This window comes from Protopterus annectens, chromosome 7.part0, assembly GCF_019279795.1.
Source record: "Protopterus annectens isolate FY-2018-M chromosome 7.part0, PAN1.0, whole genome shotgun sequence".
Classification (NCBI taxonomy): Eukaryota; Metazoa; Chordata; order Ceratodontiformes; family Protopteridae; genus Protopterus; species Protopterus annectens.
The window spans coordinates 1,162,800,987-1,162,820,068 of record NC_056739.1 but is presented as its reverse complement, the minus strand read 5'-3'; the positions used below and the strand labels follow the sequence as shown (position 1 = coordinate 1,162,820,068).

General features: G+C 38.1%; 1 protein-coding gene across 1 annotated transcript in view; it reads right to left on the bottom strand.

Moving 5' to 3' along the window:
• LOC122806926 (cholesterol side-chain cleavage enzyme, mitochondrial) overlaps window positions 1-19,082 on the bottom strand; it is a 191,334-nt gene that overhangs the window by 129,907 nt on the left and 42,345 nt on the right. The window contains exon 3 of the mRNA XM_044077751.1: window positions 819-1,018. Within this exon, the coding sequence (XP_043933686.1) occupies window positions 819-1,018 (200 nt within the window). The remainder of the gene's footprint in view (window positions 1-818; window positions 1,019-19,082) is intronic.

The following is a 19,082-nucleotide window of genomic DNA, read 5'->3' as shown; positions in this document are numbered from 1 at the left end:
GTGGCACCTATGAACAGACATTTATTGATCAGAGTTAAGTATACGTATGTTAGTTCCCTTTTTTGCCACAGCCAATAAGAACAAAAGGACTGGTACATTCAAATAATTAAAGAATGAAGTGCCAGTGATGACAGGTGCTGGCAATGCCTTATGCATGCTGCACACTGTCTGGTAGGAGCTTTTTACATACTGCATTGGTAACCTGTGATAAGATAAAATATTCTCTCACTCATTCTGTCTACTCCTTCCCCTATTCATTCTTTTAGTGTCGACCACTAAACTGAACTTCCATTTCAAGATATAAATTTTAGGCCAAAGTGGAGAGGCTGGAGTCTCCCATATGAACATTTGTAAAGCAAGCTACCACTGAAGCTGTATTCCTAGTACTGGTAGCTGTTTTTGTAAATAAATATTTTGCACACAGTTTTCTTATTCAGCACCATTGTCACCATATTTTACGTCACAGTAAAATGCCTTACAGTGTAATGCATTTCAACATTACAAATCAAATTGCATGAAATAATGACTGAATTTTCTACTCATCCAAACTATGAGAAGGAAAAAACTGCGGTGGTGGTGCTGCGGTAGCACTGTCGCCTCACAATAAGACGTTGTCCTGTTCGATTCTCAGCTAGAGCGTCTTCTATGTGGAGACATGTGTGAATGGGCATACCTTCGTTGAAGGTTGTGCGTCACGGCCGGCAACTCAGCATGTAAAAATCTGCTGCCAATCATTAGCGGACCGGAGTTCCGCTGTGGCGATCCCTAACCGAGAAAAGCCGAAAGACACAATAAACAAACTATGAGAAGGAACTTACATTCCATTGCAAATCGAAACAGTTCATTGGAGAGATCTACTGTCCACTTTCCATGTCCTGCTGTTTCAGTCTTCTTGTAAACTCTTGATACAAAGTCCTTTCCAACTTCATCTAAGAGAGGCAGAAACCTCTCCACTGCCTTGAGAGAAAGTACTTCTGCATTTAAGACCAGGCGTGACAGTCTCCAGTCTTCTCCTTTCCTGAAAACATAAAGTTCATGCTTATATAACATTTGGAAAAGATTTATGATTTTTCATACTGAGAGTTAGGAATATAAAAAATCATAGTTGCTAATTCATGACATCTCTCAATGAAAGAAGGAAATTGTAATGGAAATACAGTAAAGTGCAGGTGTGAAGTAATCACACAACATTTCATCTGGACTTCTAGTTAGAAACTGGCATGTCACAATATATTATTTTTGTAGCTGGTAATGTATTGTGATGTACAACATATGAGGCAGATATTAAACTTTTTAGCAGCTTTAGAAAGTACTTTATGAAAAACTGAATAGAAATACCGTGTGGAAATACTCTGTTTTATCTTTCAACAAATATTGGATAAACAATAGGCAACAGGATACAAGGAAAGGAAAGAAGCACAAATCTGTCCACAATTTATCAGACACTGATTATGGAAACAACCTGATGGTGCAGGGCAATTTGTTTGCCTATGTTGGCAGCAATCCAAAAATTCAACTTGTTATAGATTTCTGATATTTGGTCATATATTAAAGTGCTAAAACCCCTGGGTCAATGCCTACTGACTATTATAGCATCAAGTGAGCACATGTAACCTCCATATTTCATGAAATACTGTCTGCCATCATACCTCTCACTGATCCAGATTTTCACAGACTTTCCAGATTTTTTTCTTCGTATTTTTGGTCTGTTCTGCATAAAATTTATGATTTTTTTCTCAAATCACTGAGGACCAAAGTTACTAATTAATGACAGACACTTGAGTTTCAGACTTCATATTCTTCAGAAAATTCATACAAATGCAAATCATGTTATGCTAGCAACTGTCTAAGTTTATAAAAGAAATATTTAAAATCTGTCCCTGTTTTTGGGCTTTGTCCCCCATTATTTTGGCTTCGTTCAGATTTCTTTCACTAAGAAGTTGAGAGATATGTCTGCCATGCACTTCTGCAAAGTCACCTCACTTTCAACATAGAATTCTTCATCATTTTACACTTAAATACAAGTATTATTAATGTAGGTGGGACCAAACCAGTCATCACTTCACAAACAAACACACATTTGGCTGAATAAAAACCTCTTTTTCTCCTTATATTTTGGATCTATTACCATTTATTTGTCTAACAACAAATTCACACATAGAGAAAGATCTACCTAAGTAATAATATTCTTCACATGACACCTGCTAGCTTGTCGACCTATATAAAGACTATTTTGCATGTCTTCTAGGTGCTCTTGGTTATTTAACATGGAAGTAGAATATTCTCATTAGCACATTGTTCAAGAATAATGCCCTGAGGTTTTAAGTTTGTTTGTAGGTCACTGTCTGTTTGCCTATTCCTAACTTTTGATACTCTGGTTTCCTCTTGTTTCCCCCAAATTGTAATTTATATATAGGAGCAGTTTAAATGTTTGCGTAACATAGTATCTAATACAAGTTGTCAGGTTACAAAGATGAACCTGCCCATGTGTTACATAACAATCTCTTTTCTATTTATTCCACACTGTCTCCTAGTCTACCTAATTTTAACCTAATGTTTAATATTATGTCTCAGATCTATAAATTTGTACCCCTTTAATATAGGTTAGCACAGCATACTTATTGGCACACCTCTCTATTTTTTTTACATTGTCTGTAATGTATCTAATGATAGAAATTCTCTTCAATGACAGTTTGAACTATGTATATCTAATGTGTATGTCACTACCTTGGATAACTATTATATATTTGTCTTCATTACTTGCTGTATGTAATTGTAGAGCTTTTCCAGTTGGATTATCCCAGTTAACAAATGTAAAATAAAATAAAAATAAATAAATACCCCAAGGATCATGCTAATACCCATCCTATCCCAGGTATTACCTGGACAAGCTTCTCTAATACATTTTTTAACTCTGTTAATTTTATTGATGGAACACATTCACAAGCAACATTGATCAAATAATAAAATATATCAAAAATAAATACTCATGTTGAACACATCATACTATCTAAAAGTTTATTGCCAGACAGGTTCTCCACTACCAAGGAAAACAATATAGTATTTAAAAACCTTGAAATTATTATTTATGACTCAGATGGTTCTTTGACTTTCAGAGTCCAAGACATCTGTTTAAATATGTATTTTTCTTCAAAACATAGATAATCTGAGGGGATACATGCATGGGATAAAGCATTTAGGAGCTGCCTCTGTCATTTCCCATCCATAGATCCACGTTAGGCTTGAATATGCACAGGGATGAACTTTGTTTTATGTGGATGGGGTGTCTGTTCCAGAGCAGCCGTATTACCTATGAGATACACCTGTCCCTCCAAACCATTTTGTTGATGTTGCAGAAGAGGTTTATATTACTATACCAAGTATTTCTGATTTGACTTGTTGATGTGCAGTAAATCCATCACTATTGGGTCAGAGGATGCCTTGTATACCAGACACATATCAGCTCTTAGCAGTCAATAAAGTTAGTGACTCTTAGTCTTTCCACCAAAGAATGTATTTTATCCCTTTACCCCTTTGTCTTGTCTACAGTTTCAAAGCCTTCAGCTTATCTTTTAGTCTATTGTGCAATTTTCTGTTGTCATCACATTCTGCACCCTTGTCCATGAATTGTTCCCATCTACCTCATTAGTTTTCTTGCTATAAAACCCTCAGATTTCAGGAAATTCTTGTTACTTGCTATCTTTATTCTAACATTTCTGTTGAAGCCAACACATTCAACTAAGTTAATGTGTTATCTTTTTCAGCAAGTACTTTTAATCAACCCTATTAGATCTACCACCAGTATTTCCTCCATACTGTCCAACCTTCTGATCTCTTAATAAGCTATGCATCCCTCTGATCTCTCCTAATTTTTGCACTAGGATTGCTTTCTATTTAGAGTGGTGGTTTGGGTTCAGTATCCCTTGTATCATTTTAAAGTCTGCTACCTTGCAAAGATATATCAAGGTCCAGGAGTCCCAGCCCTCCTGCTTCTGTTGGCAGAACCATAGTGTTTCATGTTACCTCAGGTTCTTGCTCACCTCATATAAATGTTATAGTGTTTTTTTCTAAAGTTACTAAACAATTAATCTGCGGGAAGAAAGGGTAAACCTTGACAAGTAAAAATGCTAGTAACCACACAAATCACTGTGGATGTCCAATGAAGGGAGAGAGCTAGATGAAAAGAAGTTTGTTTTAACAAATCCTGCACAAACACTCCCAAATACACTGGTAGACCAAACCACTGGACTAACTGAATTGTCTGTATCAAAAACATTCTTCTATTTATCTGATAGACCTTTTACAGTGCTTACAATACCCCCTAATGTTAATTATAATGAACCTTCATTTGTTTGTTTTATCTTCAGTACTCAGTAAATTAGCTAATTGGAGTCACTCCGAAAAAGATACTCTTCATACAAACTATCACATGATAAATAATTAATATGACTTTAGTCTTTTGTGTGCTTATTGTAAATCCAGCAATTCTACCATATTGCCAAAGTTCCTGAAGTCTAACTTCCTAATGCCTTACAGGATCTGTCAGATAAATAAGCCAGCCATCCATGTATTGTGCCAAATTTCAAGTAAATGCTGGAAGCACATAATCCTTTGCTTGTATCTGTTTCAAATTATTTGCCACAGGTTCAATATGTATAGTGACAAGAACAGGGGATCACTGACACAACTGTCTAATACCTCTATTTTATTGATTGATTGAGTTATTGATTGATTGACTTATTAACTATCAGTTTTATGACCAGATAAGTGAACTGATTGGAAGACCCTTTCCAGTCATGATGCCGGCCACAAGGTAAAAAAATACAATCAATGACTGATAGTAAAGTTATTAAACATTATTGACCTTATATCTATGCAATATAATACAGTACATAGGTAGAATACACTACATATTTAATTATACTTAATATACACATACTTAACTGAAGGCTTATGGAAAGTCTGTTTCTATTGAGGCATTACAATGCAAAGAGTTTATTAAATTCACCCACTTCTCCGGGAACACCGTCACTCTTAGTGCTTCAGATAAATGTTGCCACCAAATTCTGTCAAATGCCTTTTTTTCAATTAAACTTGCAATCAGTAGTGTTTATTTGGTTTTGTTGGCATCTTCTTCCAACATACTTGCCAGTAAGTCATCTTTGGTGTTTGTATCTGTTCTAAATCTGTCATTGAGGAGAACATAAAGGCAATCTTTAAGTATTGATATTTGCGTGTGTCATCCAATTTGTTAAGATTCCCTGTTTGTTTTTGAATAACTACTTGTTTCCATATTTTTGGTATCTCTCTACACTTATAAAGGCACACAATTAGCGAGTTTACTAATGTCCTTAATACATTTAGCTTTAAGCATTATATGCACTTCTAATGGCAAAACGTTCTGGCCTGGGTATTTTAGCCCTATTTTTATTCCTTAATTTTGTTTCCACCTCATGCTATGGAACTTCCTGCATCAAGGAGTTCCCTGATTCTTATTCAGACTCTTAAATGGGACCTTGATTAGGAAGTCCAGTTAATTTGTATTTCCCTGCCTATCTGCTTCATATATCTGTTCATAAAAATGAAAAAAGAAAAAAACTTCCCAGTTTATCTCCACATTTTTCACAAACTCTTCCTACCCTCTGATCTATAATCTTCTGTTGCCTCAGCCTTAAAACTAAATGCTTTTTTTTTTTATTTAGGTGTTTTTTTTCAAAATAACTTGTTCTGCTTTGTAACCTAGTACTATATCTTGTTTACCCTGTAACTCCAGCGCTTTGGGTTCATCCCCTTCACTTCCTCTTTTGCCTTTAGTAGCTGTGCATATAACTTGGCTACTTTTGAATCTATGAACTGTCTTTTTCCAGCTACAAAATTCCTTATAAAATGTACAACTTCCTTAAACATGTCATATTTGTATTATATGACTCCCTGTTGTGTGAAAATTCCAATCTCCTTTTTATTGTTCCCATTGACAACAACATGAGTTAACTCTCCAACATCTCTTATTTATTAATTTTTTATTTGACATTTATTTACCAGGAAAGTCTGAGTTAGAATGAGCCAAATTTCAGCAGAGGCCCAGGGAGAAACACTCCAGATGCATATCTTTGTAAAGTGGGAGGAAACCCACACAAATGCAGGGAGGACATACAGACTCAGCACAGAAGGCACCCCATCCAAGAATGTATTTCTTGCAGTGATACAAACAGGAGCCTTCTTTTCCTAATGTGCTCAAGTACCATGCTTACTTTGAAGGATCTGACAAACCAATTAACCTTAGACGATAAAATAGCAAACATTACTTATATAACAATCACTCTTAAAGTACATTTTTCTGTGGCTTTAACCCTAACGTTGAGGTTATAGAAAATGCAAATAGGGGCTGTATTCAGAAATAAGTATAACATTACTTCATAGGTTCATAGGTTCATAGGTTCATACTAGGCTATCTGCCCAAGGGCATTTATAAGCCTAGCCCATAGTTATGTGGCTTTCGCCACCCCTTTAGTTTGAATAAAAACTATGCCTATCATTTTTCTGTGCCTCTGTCAAGCAGTGACACTGAATAATCCCTGGGGTATATCTGCGATCTCCCATCCATTGGTCAAGATTCCTCTTGAACAAGGCCAGCGAGGTGCTCTGCCTCACATGTACCGGGATTTTGTTCCACAGCATAGGGAGTCTCTGGGTGATGAATCTGTCCCTCCAGCACGTTCTATTTATAACCGTGTCAAGGTTTAAGTCTCCCACCCTTGTGGTTCTGAGGGATCTAGATTTTTGAGGTGAAGCATATTCATCAAATCTGGGTTTGACATGGCCTTATATGTCAGGCACAGGTCACCTCTGAGCAAGCGGTATGAGACTGAATAAAGCTGGAGTTCTTTCAGTCGGGCAGCATAAGACATATTTTTGAGACCCTTTATCCTTTTGGTGAGGAACTTTTGGGGCCTTTCAAGCTGCATCAGGTGTCTGGTCAGATACATTCGAACGGGCATTGTACTCAATCATAGGTCTAATGAGTGATGAGTACAGGCGGACGATGACCTCCCTTGATCTAGATGTGAATCACTTCATGATCAGGTGGGCGATATAGAAGGTTTTCCTAACTACTTTAGCAACATGAGTGTCAAGCGAAGACTACTGTCAACTTGGGTCCCCAGATCCCTGATGACTTTTCTGTGCTCAGTGGATTGTCACCTATATGGTAGCTAGGGGTAACCTTGTTTTTCCCGAAGGGTATGACTATGCATTTTTTGGTGTTTAACTTCAGGCCATGGCTCTGGCACCAGTTATCCGTTTCTGTGAGGCCCTTCTGGAGGATATCTGTGTCAGATGTGTTTTCGACTATGGCCCAGTTTGCAGTCATCTGCAAACTTTGTCAGCCATAACCCTCCTGTGTTTGCTTGTACTTCAGAAAAGTAGATGCGAACAAGAGTGGACCCAGGACTGAGCCCTGTGGGACACCACTTGTGACAGGCTTTGAGTCTGACATGGCTCCAGCAACTCTGACCCTGTGGGTTCTGTCGCTTAGCCAGTTTGCAACCCATCTTGTGATGTATGGGTTTACATTCAAGCTGATGAGTTTTTCGATGATACCTGAGTGGGGTATTGTGTCGAAGGCCTTTGCCAGGTCGAGGTAGGCTGTATGGACTGCCTTTCCCTCATCAATGGCCTTGGTGACTGTCTCGAAAAAGTCAACCAAGTTTAAGAGGCAGGATCTGCCTTTGACAAAGCCAAACTGGGTTGGATCCAAAGTCTGCAAGTTCCCTATGTCTTTATTTATGAGTTCCATTATGATCCTCTCCATGGCTTTGCAGATAAGGCTTGTCAAGCTAATGGGGCGGTAATTTCCAGGGTCTGTGGAGGCACCGCCCTTATGAAGTGGGACCACAGTCGCCGTGCGCCACTCCTTGGAGTACGTATCCTGAGGTGAGGCTAAGATTAAACAGCTGTCCTAACTGTGGGTTTAATTCCTCGTTGAGTTCATGAAGCACACAGCCGGGGACACCATCCGGTCCCATGGATGCTGTGTTTTTGCCTTAGTGAGGGCAGTTCTCACCTGGGCGTTGGAGATGTTTGGGGGGCTACAATCCTCTGGAATAGATATCTCTCCTTTTGGGGAGGAGAAGTTTGCACTGAACCTGTCAGCCAGTATGTTAGCAATGTGTGTAGGTTCAGTAATTTTCACATCATTTTGAACTAATTCTGAGCATATCTGGGAGTTTCCTCCTAGGTTTCTAACATAGCTAAAGAAGGCCTTATGATTGTCTTTAGAGTCCTTGGCGATTTTCTCTCAAAATTTGCCTTGGATGATTTTATGAGAGCTCTTAGTTTTTACTTATAATGATCAAAGGTGTCTTACCTTTCAAGGATTTTGCTCTATCTTGTAGTAGCTTCCTCCTATTGTTGTAGAGCTTGTTTATGGCTGGGGTCCACCAGACTGGACGCTTGCCTTTGGTACAGAGAGTCTTAGTTTTGTTTGGGATTGCCTGATCCATGCAGTCCTGTAGGTGCTGGTAGAAGGCATTTGTAAGTGATTCAGCGGTTTGAGTAATGTTTACCACTGGCTCAGGGGCCTTAAAGGAGACCACACTAGTTTTTAGAAGTGTGAAATCGGCTTTTGAGAAGTTTTTCACTGTGGTCTTTTTGTTTCAGGTGGGGCGGGATGAGGACCTCCAGCGAGATTAGTTTATGATCTGATCTCACCAGTGAGGGGTATACTTCGGTGTTGAACATTTTGATCCCATGTTCGTGATGATGAGATCAAGTATGTTTTCACCTCTTGTGGGGATGGTGACTAGTTGTTCCATGGCATTTGAGTTTATGAACTCCAGGAATCTTTGGGTTAGAGTGTTCGGGCTTGAGTAGTGTTCCCAGTCTATATTAGGGTAGTTGAAGTCACCTAGTATGATGGTGTTTGGAGATACATTTATCCCCTCAATGTTTTCAGGAAGGCCATGTGAGGTTCCTGAGTTTGAGAGGGTGGCCTGTAACATGCTACAAATTGCAGAGCAGTCTTGCCTATGGTTAATTGCACCTGGATGGTCTCCGATGCATCGTGCGTTGCCACCAGCCTTGAGGTGTGGGTGTCCTTTATGAATATGGACACCCCCCTCCTTTCTTGGTGTTGTCCGGATTTTGGGGCCAGAGCATGATATGACGTGAAACCTGTTAGTGCTGGGGTGCTCTCAGGAGCCTTGAACCAGGTTTCTGTCACAGCACAGACATCGATGTTCTCCATATTGAGAAGGGCCTCGAGTGCGTGCATCTTGAGATTGAGACTTCTGGCATTGAGCAGCATTACCCTTAGTTTTTTTCCTTTTTGGTGTTCTAGGGTGGTAGGTTTAGAATTTGAGCCTTGCCTAAAAAGGCACTATGGGGTGGCAAGAGCCTTTGCCAATATCCGGAAGCCCAGGGTGACAGGTGCAAGCCGTCCGTTGGCAGCGTGGCTTGTCCAGCATGTCATCCCAGGCAGATAGACATTGGATCCCCTTTGAATGACACCAGAATTTAAGCCAATTATTAAAGCTGATCATCTTATCACTGTATTGTGGCATCATTCTAGGTGAAGGTAGGATACTGCTCAAGGTCAGGGTCATACCTGCCTGGGCTACATAATCAGAGAGCTCCTCGGCGTCCCTTTTCATGTAGTCCAAGGAGTGCGTCTCAGGTCGTTGACACCAGCGTGGACAATGACTGAGTCGTACTTGTACCTGCTGTTGAGAGACCTGAGTGCTTGCGTTATGTGGCGGATTCTAGCGCCCGACAGGCAGCTTACTGTGACCTTCTCCTTACTCAGTCTGGTGAGCGGGGCGTCAGTGTGCCTGACTATGGAATCACCAATGACAAGTGTGTCTGGCATTTTGTTTGGCCTTAAGGGCTGTGACTGTTTGACACTCTGACTGTGTGGTCTATGTGTTGCATGTGTTGGGTCGTGAGGTGGTAGTTGTTTGGGTGTCTGCTTTGGTGGCCTCTGCTGTTTTGGTAAATTTTTGACCAGAGCCTCCGAGTATGTCTTTGTGTGAGTATGTGTATGATTTGAAGTTGTGATGGTACCATGTGTGACTGGGTATGTATTGTGTGTGGTTGCCTTCTCCTCCTGTCTGGTCTTGCCAGTCCTATGTTGAGAGAGCTCAGCCTCCAGTTTGGCCGTATAGTTGCATCTCGCATGTATTTGTGTTTTGTCGGAGAAGGAGAGGATTGTCTGTGTACATGAGGCAATTGTAACATTGCCTCAATATTCCCAGGTTCACCAGTTGAGCTGGAGAGGACACTAGCAACTGATCCTCGACATACTAGAAGTAGTAGATAAAGAACTTTCAAAGGACTCCGGGGAAGTGGGTTTTGGGCTGGTGGGGTACTATCTATAATAAGAGTGCTTTATCAAGGTGCAAGTACTGTAGGAGTAAGTGCTAGGCTTTACAGATAGAGAATAGTCTACTTGGGAATCAAGTAGAGATGAACTTTTCAGTTATAGGATATGCTGGTTAGATCAGCAGTACAGTTTAGCGTGTTTTATAGCAGGGGCTGAAGGGAGCTAGGAATTGGCCCAAAGCGACCAATGGACTACTAGTTTCTGGCTGAAACTTCACCAAATCGGACAAAAGGCGCTCAGTGCTTCCCACTCCCACTGGTAAGCAAAGAAACTTCCCTCCTTCCTAATAAGGCAATGGATCAGTAACAGGAACTAAAAACAAAGCCCAGGGATCAGCAACTCTGAAACTGGACTACTCTAGTTCAGTAAAGTGGGAAAACAAGAGATTTTTTGTTTTATTACAGAGATAAGGAAAAAAACAGACAGTAAATGCTATAAATGCTGTAAATCGGCTAGCGCACTTTAGTGTGTAGCCTACAGAAACAATTTGCAACAATTAGTAACTTAAAGTGCAATAAACAGTGTAAAATGCAGAAATCACTTAAAGTAGCAGTAAAACAGGCGAAATGCAGTCGCTAGCTTAATAACAGTGGGAAAGCCACAAAAATACTTATATCTGGTAGAAAGTCACTCTTTTAGCTCTCTGCTGCTTGGATCACTCTGCAGGCCACCACGAGGATCTGTGCAGAGTTGGTACAAGCTGGAAAACACGTGTTTAGCGTGTTTTATAGCAGGGGGCTGAAAGGAGCTAGGAATTGGCCCAAAACGACCAATAGACTACTAGTTTCTGGCTGAAACTTCACCAATTCGGACAAAAAGGCTGCTCAGTGCTTCCCACTCCCACTGGTAAGCAAAGAAACTTCCCTCCTTCCTAATAAGGCAATGGATCAGTAACAGGAACTAAAAACAAAGCCCAGGGATCAGCAACTCTGAAACTGTAGAACTTCTGTTGCATTATCCATCATCTTTGTGAAGTATATTTTTGCCATCCTAAACAGTATAACACTATTTACAAACTTGTAAATAATATAAATCAGGAAAAAAACAATAGCCTTCAGCAATAATTTGTGCAAACTTCCCAACATTACAACATAACATTTTGTATTTTCTCTAGAATGGAGATCATGGATCACCATATACAGCTGTCTTAACTGCAATCTAGAGATGCCCGTTATGTTTTATCAGCCATCCACTTCACAACCTCGCTCCCCTCCCTACTTTAAAATGCTGTCATACCAGTATCTAACTTTCAAAACATCTTACCACTTAAGTTCTTTGGACCAGATAATAGATAGTTTCACTATAGCCAAAATTATTTTATCATCAACATGAAATAACCTTCAAAATACAGACCTATTATTCCTATTTGTCAGTTCACATTTATCACTTACACCAACAACTAGTAAGAAAGGTGCTGCTTCTTATTAAACATATCATCTCACATGTAGAAATAAAGGTGCTGCTCCTTATTAAACATATCATCTCACATGTAGAACTAAAGGTGCTGCTCCTTACTAAACATATCATCTCACATGTAGAAATAAAGGTACTGCTCCTTATTAAACATATCATCTCACGTGTAGAAATAAAGGTGCTGCTCCTTATTAAACATATCATCTCACGTGTAGAAATAAAGGTGCTGCTCCTTATTAAACATATCATCTCACATGTAGAAATAAAGGTGCTGTTCCTTACTAAACATATCATCTCACATATAGAAATAAAGGTGCTGCTCCTTATTAAACATATCATCTCACATGTAGAAATAAAGGTGCTGCTCCTTATTAAACATATCATCTCACATGTAGAAATAAAGGTGCTGCTCCTTATTAAACATATCATCTCATGTCTAGAAATAAAGGTGCTGCTCCTTATTAAACATATCATCTCACATGTAGAAATAAAGGTGCTGCTCCTTAATAAACATATCATCTCACATGTAGAAATAAAGCTGCTGCTCCTTACTAAACATATGATCTCATGTCAAGAAATAACGGTGTCTTTGTGTCTTTCGGCTTTTCCCAGTTAGGGGTCACCACAGCGGAACTCCGGTCCGCTAATGATTGGCAGCAGATTTTTTATGTGCCGAGTTTGCCAGCCCTGATGCACAACCTTCAATGACTCCACACAGAAGACGTTCTAGCTGAGAATCGAACAGCACAATGTCTTGCTATGAGGCGACAACGCTACCGCAGCACCACCACCGCAGATGCTGTTCCTTATTAAACATATCATCTCACGCGTAGAAATAAAGGTACTGCTCCTTATTAAACATATCATTTCACATGTAGAAATAACGGTGCTGCTCTTTACTAAACATATCATCTCATGTGTAGAAATAAAGGTGCTGTTCCTTATTAAACATATCATCTCACATGTAGAAATAAAGGTGCTGCTTCTTATGAAACATATCATCTCACATGTAGAAATGAAGGTGCTGCTCCTTATTAAACATATCATCTTACGTGTAGAAATAAAGGTGCTGCTCCTTATTAAACACATCATCTCACGTGTAGAAATAAAGGTGATGCTCCTTATGAAACATATCATGTCACATGTAGAAATAAAGGTGTTGCTCCTTATTAAACATATCATCTCACGTGTAGAAATAAAGGTGCGGCTCCTTATTAAACATATCATCTTACATGTAGAAATAAAGGTGCTGCTCCTTATTAAACATATCATCTTACATGTAGAAATAAAGGTGTTGCTCCTTATTAAACATATCATCTCATGTGTAGAAATAAAGGTGATGCTCCTTATGAAACATATCATGTCACATGTAGAAATAAAGATGCTGCTAATTATTAAACATATCATCTCACATGTAGAAATGAAGGTGCTGCTCCTTATTAAACATATCATCTTACATGTAGAAATAAAGGTGCTGCTCCTTATTAAACATATCATCTGACGTGTAGAAATAAAGGTGCTGCTCCTTATTAAACATATCATCTCACGTGTAGAAATAAAGGTGATGTTCCTTATTAAACATATCATCTCACGTGTAGAAATAAAGGTGCTGCTCCTTATTAAACATATCATCTCACATGTAGAAATAAAGGTGCTGCTCCTTATTAAACATATCATCTCACATGTAGAAATAAAGGTGCTGCTCCTTACTAAACATATCATCTTACATGTAGAAATAAAGGTGCTGCTCCTTATGAAACATATCATGTCACATGTAGAAATAAAGGTGATGTTCCTTATTAAACATATCATCTCACATGTAGAAATAAAGGTGCTGCTCCTTACTAAACATATTATCTCACATGTAGAAATAAAGGTGCTGCTCCTTATTAAACATATCATCTCACATGTAGAAATAAAGGTGCTGCTCCTTACTAAACATATCATCTCACGTCTAGAAATAACGGTGTCTTTGTGTCTTTCGGCTTTTCCTGGTTAGGGGTCGCCACAGCAGAACTCCGGTCCGCTAATGATTGGCAGTAGATTTTTTACGTGCCGAGTTTGCCAGCCCTGACGCACAACCTTCAACGAAGGTACGCCCATTCACACATGTATCCACACAGAAGACGCTCTAGCTGAGAATCGAACGGCACAACATCTTGCTGTGAGGTGACAACGCTACCGCAGCACCACCACCGCAGATGCTGTTCCTTATTAAACATATCATCTCACGCGTAGAAATAAAGGTACTGCTCCTTATTAAACATATCATTTCACTTATAGTAATAACGGTGCTGCTCCTTACTAAACATATCATCTCACGTGTAGAAATAAAGGTGCTGTTCCTTATTAAACATATCATCTCACATGTAGAAATAAAGGTGCTGCTCCTTATGAAACATATCATCTCACATGTAGAAATGAAGGTGCTGCTCCTTATTAAACATATCATCTCACGTGTAGAAATAAAGGTGCTGCTCCTTATTAAACATATCATCTCACGTGTAGAAATAAAGGTGATGCTCCTTATGAAACATATCATGTCACATGTAGAAATAAAGGTGCTGCTAATTATTAAACATATCATCTCACATGTAGAAATGAAGGTGCTGTTCCTTATTAAACATATTATCTCACGTGTAGAAATAAAGGTGCTGCTCCTTATTAAACATATTATCTCACGTGTAGAAGTAAAGGTGCTGCTCCTTATGAAACATATCATTTCACATGTAGAAATAAAGGTGCTGTTAATTATTAAACATATCATCTTACATGTAGAAATAAAGGTGCTGCTCCTTATTAAACATATCATCTTACATGGAGAAATAAAGGTGTTGCTCCTTATTAAACATATCATCTCACGTGTAGAAATAAAGGTGCGGCTCCTTATTAAACATATCATCTTACATGTAGAAATAAAGGTGCTGCTCCTTATTAAACATATCATCTTACATGGAGAAATAAAGGTGTTGCTCCTTATTAAACATATCATCTCACGTGTAGAAATAAAGGTGTTGCTCCTTATTAAACATATCATCTCACGTGTAGAAATAAAGGTGATGCTCCTAATGAAACATATCATGTCACATGTAGAAATAAAGGTGCTGCTAATTATTAAACATATCATTTCACATGTAGAAATAAAGGTGCTGCTCCTTATTAAACATATCATCTCACGTGTAGATATAAAGGTACTGTTCCTTATTAAACATATCTTTTCACATGTAGAAATAAAGGTGCTGCTCCTTATTAAACATATCATCTCACGTGTAGATATAAAGGTACTGCTCCTTATTAAACATATCATTTCATGTGTAGAAATAAAGGTGCTGCTCCTTATTAAACATATTATCTCATGTGTAGAAATAAAGGTGCTGCTCCTTATGAAACATATCATGTCACATGTAGAAATAATGGTGCTGCTCCTTATTAAACATATCATCTCATGTGTAGAAATGAAGGTGCTGCTCCTTATTAAACATATCATCTCACATGTAGAAATGAAGGTGCTGTTCCTTATTAAACATATCATCTCACATGTAGAAATGAAGGTGCTGCTCCTTATTAAACATATCATCTCATGTGTAGAAATGAAGGTGCTGCTCCTTATTAAACATATCATCTCACTTGTAGAAATAAAGGTGCTGCTCCTTATTAAACATATCATCTCATGTGTAGAAATAAAGGTGCTGCTCCTTATGAAACATATCATGTCACATGTAGAAATAATGGTGCTGCTCCTTATTAAACATATCATCTCATGTGTAGAAATAAAGGTGATGCTCCTTATGAAACATATCATGTCACATGTAGAAATAAAGATGCTGCTAATTATTAAACATATCATCTCACATGTAGAAATGAAGGTGCTGCTCCTTATTAAACATATCATCTCACATGTAGAAATGAAGGTGCTGCTCCTTATTAAACATATCATCTCACATGTAGAAATGAAGGTGCTGCTCCTTATTAAACATATCATTTCACATGTAGAAATAAAGGTGCTGCTCCTTATTAAACATATCATCTCATGTGTAGAAATAAAGGTGCTGCTCCTTATTAAACATATCATCTCACGTGTAGATATAAAGGTACTGCTCCTTATTAAACATATCATTTCATGTGTAGAAATAATGGTGCTGTTCCTTATTAAACATATCATCTCACGTGTAGAAATAAAGGTGCTGCTCCTTATGAAACATATCATCTCACATGTAGAAATGAAGGTGATTCTCCTTATTAAACATATCATCTCACATGTAGAAATAATGGTGTTGTTCCTTATTGAACATATCATCTCACATGTAGAAACTAAGGTGCTGCTCCTTATTAAGCATATCATCTCACATGCAAAAATAAATGTACTGCTCCTTATTAAACATAACATGTCAAGTGTAGAAATAAAGGTGCTGCTCCTTATTAAACATGTCATCTCACGTGTAGAAATAAAGGTACTGCTCCTTTTTAAACATATTATCCCACAGGTAGAAATAAATATATCATTTCACATTTGCTGATTCTTTGCAGCTTATTTTCAATCCAGATCTATAATCATCCTTTTAATGTTTCCTTGGTTCATTGAACTAAGATATTCCTCTGCCTGTCCAAACAGGCATGGGAGAGAGTAATTTCCTTCTTATTTATTTATTTTATTTTATATTTGATTACCGGGTTGGTCTGACTGGGTTATCAGATGCCCGTTTTCAGCAGAGACCTGGGGAGAAAAGCTCCGCATAAATGATAATCATAAAAATGCAAAATACAAAAGCTCCACATGTTGTTGTGTCTTTCGGCTTTTCCCGGTTAGGGGTCGCCACAGCGGAACTCCAGTCCGCTAATGATTAGCAGTAGATTTTTACGTGCTGGCTTGCCAGGCCTAATGCACAATCTTCAACAAAGGAATGCCCATTCACACATGTTGCCACACAGAAGATGCTCTAACTGAGAATCGAACGGGTAACGTCTAACTGTGAGGCGACAACGCTACCACAGCACCACCACCACAGTAAAATACAAAAGCTCTACATACATGACAAAAATACAAATGTCAGAGATGAGTACAAATTAAAAGAACAAACAAACAATAGAGCAGACAAATAGTATATCTTGGCATATTATGATGAGAAGTTACAGAAGTGTTCAATATATAGTGTACAGTAGTAAAGCAGAAAATATAATGTATTTGAGTAGGAAAGTGAAGTATAACCAAGGTAGATACAAGTACTACCATAGAATATTAAATCAAAAGCTTTGCAGTTTATTTGCTATACTCCAGAATCATGTGTACTAACTTCTTTTTATGTTTGAAAAATTGTACTCCCGTTAAAATTAATTGGATCTCAGTACCTTGTTTATCCAGTTCCTTAACAGTCAAGCACAGAGCTTTAGTAGAACACAAATATTATACCTACATACAGTCCAGCTAATTAAAAATTTTCCAGCCATCCAAAGGCAGTTCAAGTAATGAAGTCAACACATTAGGTCAGTAATCATTGGCAGCATCTTGCAGTCTTGACTAGAATATGTCCGCATTACTTCTTTTCACTACAAAAGCTGCTTTCAGTCTAACATCCTCCACGTAAAGACCAAGAAAATGCATTTTTTTTCTTTTCATTTGCTTTGTCATGGTTGACATCTGTAAAAAATACTTACCTCAACAGTAGATGGAACTTAGCTGCTGTACCTTCAAACGCAGAAGGTATAACTTCACCCCCAGGAAGGTTCACTGAACCAGAATGGATGAAACAGCTTACATATCAAATTCCCTTGCATGCACAACTTTATTGTATTATGAGAAGCTGTTCTGTTTCCCTTGAATAATTATGATCACACCACACTCTTATTTTCCACAGCTAGGAACCCAGTATTTTGACAAAATGATTTATTTACGTTCACAGCCATGGAAACAAATCAAGAGGAATTTTGAAAATATCACCCATTGTGATTGTGGGAGTAAAATACTATAGTCTCTCATACCACCATATCTCCAATAAATACCATAAAATTCTCCCCTCTGCCTTTTCAGGGGGTCTATATTAAATCAGCAAACACTTAAAATAACGAACGCTGATTTATCAACATTATAAAAGCGAAAGCTTGAAAGCCCGAAGACATGGAACAGCAATTTTGTTCCCAGGGATGAGAAGATTGACTAGAATGAGACTGATGATCATCACACAGCGAACACAAAACAATTAAAGAAACAATGCTAACAGCAGCATAAATGTGTACATCTGGACTTCCTCTGTTGCAGTAACCATGTTAGTGCTTCTTTCAAGTTCCATTTTAAGGGAGTTTAACATTTTCATATTTCAGCATTTAGCTTTCAGTGCTGTAATTTCACTATATCTATGTTAAAGTGGAAGATATTGCATGTGTGTGTGTGTGTGTGTGTGTGTGTGTGTGTGTGTGTGTGTGTGTGTGTAGATATATATATATATATATATATATATATATATATATATATAGTATATCTGTGTGTGTGTGTGTGTGTGTGTGTGTGTGTGTGTGTGTGTGTGTGTGTGTGTGTGTGTGTGTTTTATGCATAATATATTATTAATAAATAATTATAAAATATATATGTGTATATACTTACATGTATGCAAATACAGGTCGCTCAGACCACTGAAAAAGTTGATGATCTGATGTTTGAAATCTGCAGTTGACAAGCAGGCATTTTGACAGAAAGTAAAGCAGTAAACTCTGCTGATAAAACATTCATTTGACTGAGAATGTTGTAACCATGTACATACATATGAAAACCCGAAAAGCTACTAAAACCAGTGAACAATGTAAAATAACACCTGCCATATCTTCATCCACCCCAGTCCTCCCAACTTACATAACCCTCTTTACAACCTAAACCTGCTAAACTGCATAGCCATCCCAGATCGGGTCTATATCACATCAGCAAATGCTAAAAATAGCTAACGCTGATATATCGAACTTCAAAGTCCGAAAGCTAAAAGCAGCGAAGGAATGGCTCAGAAAATTTTTTTCCAAGGAAAAAAATTTGCTGATCCGTTCCTTTGCTGTTTTCAGATTTTGGACATTTGAGTCTGACATAACAGCGTTTGCTATTTTTAGTGTTCGCTATTATGCTATAGACCCTCCCAGATCCATGACTCTAACCCTAAAACTCGCTTCATGCACCCTAAGGCAAAATTCTCTGAGCATGACACCTTTCAACCTCTTAGCGCAAGAAATCTGGACAAACACAAACATAATGGGTGGATTAAGGCCCAAAAATAGGGACAGATTTTAAATATTGTTCTTGTTACTATACGTTTTG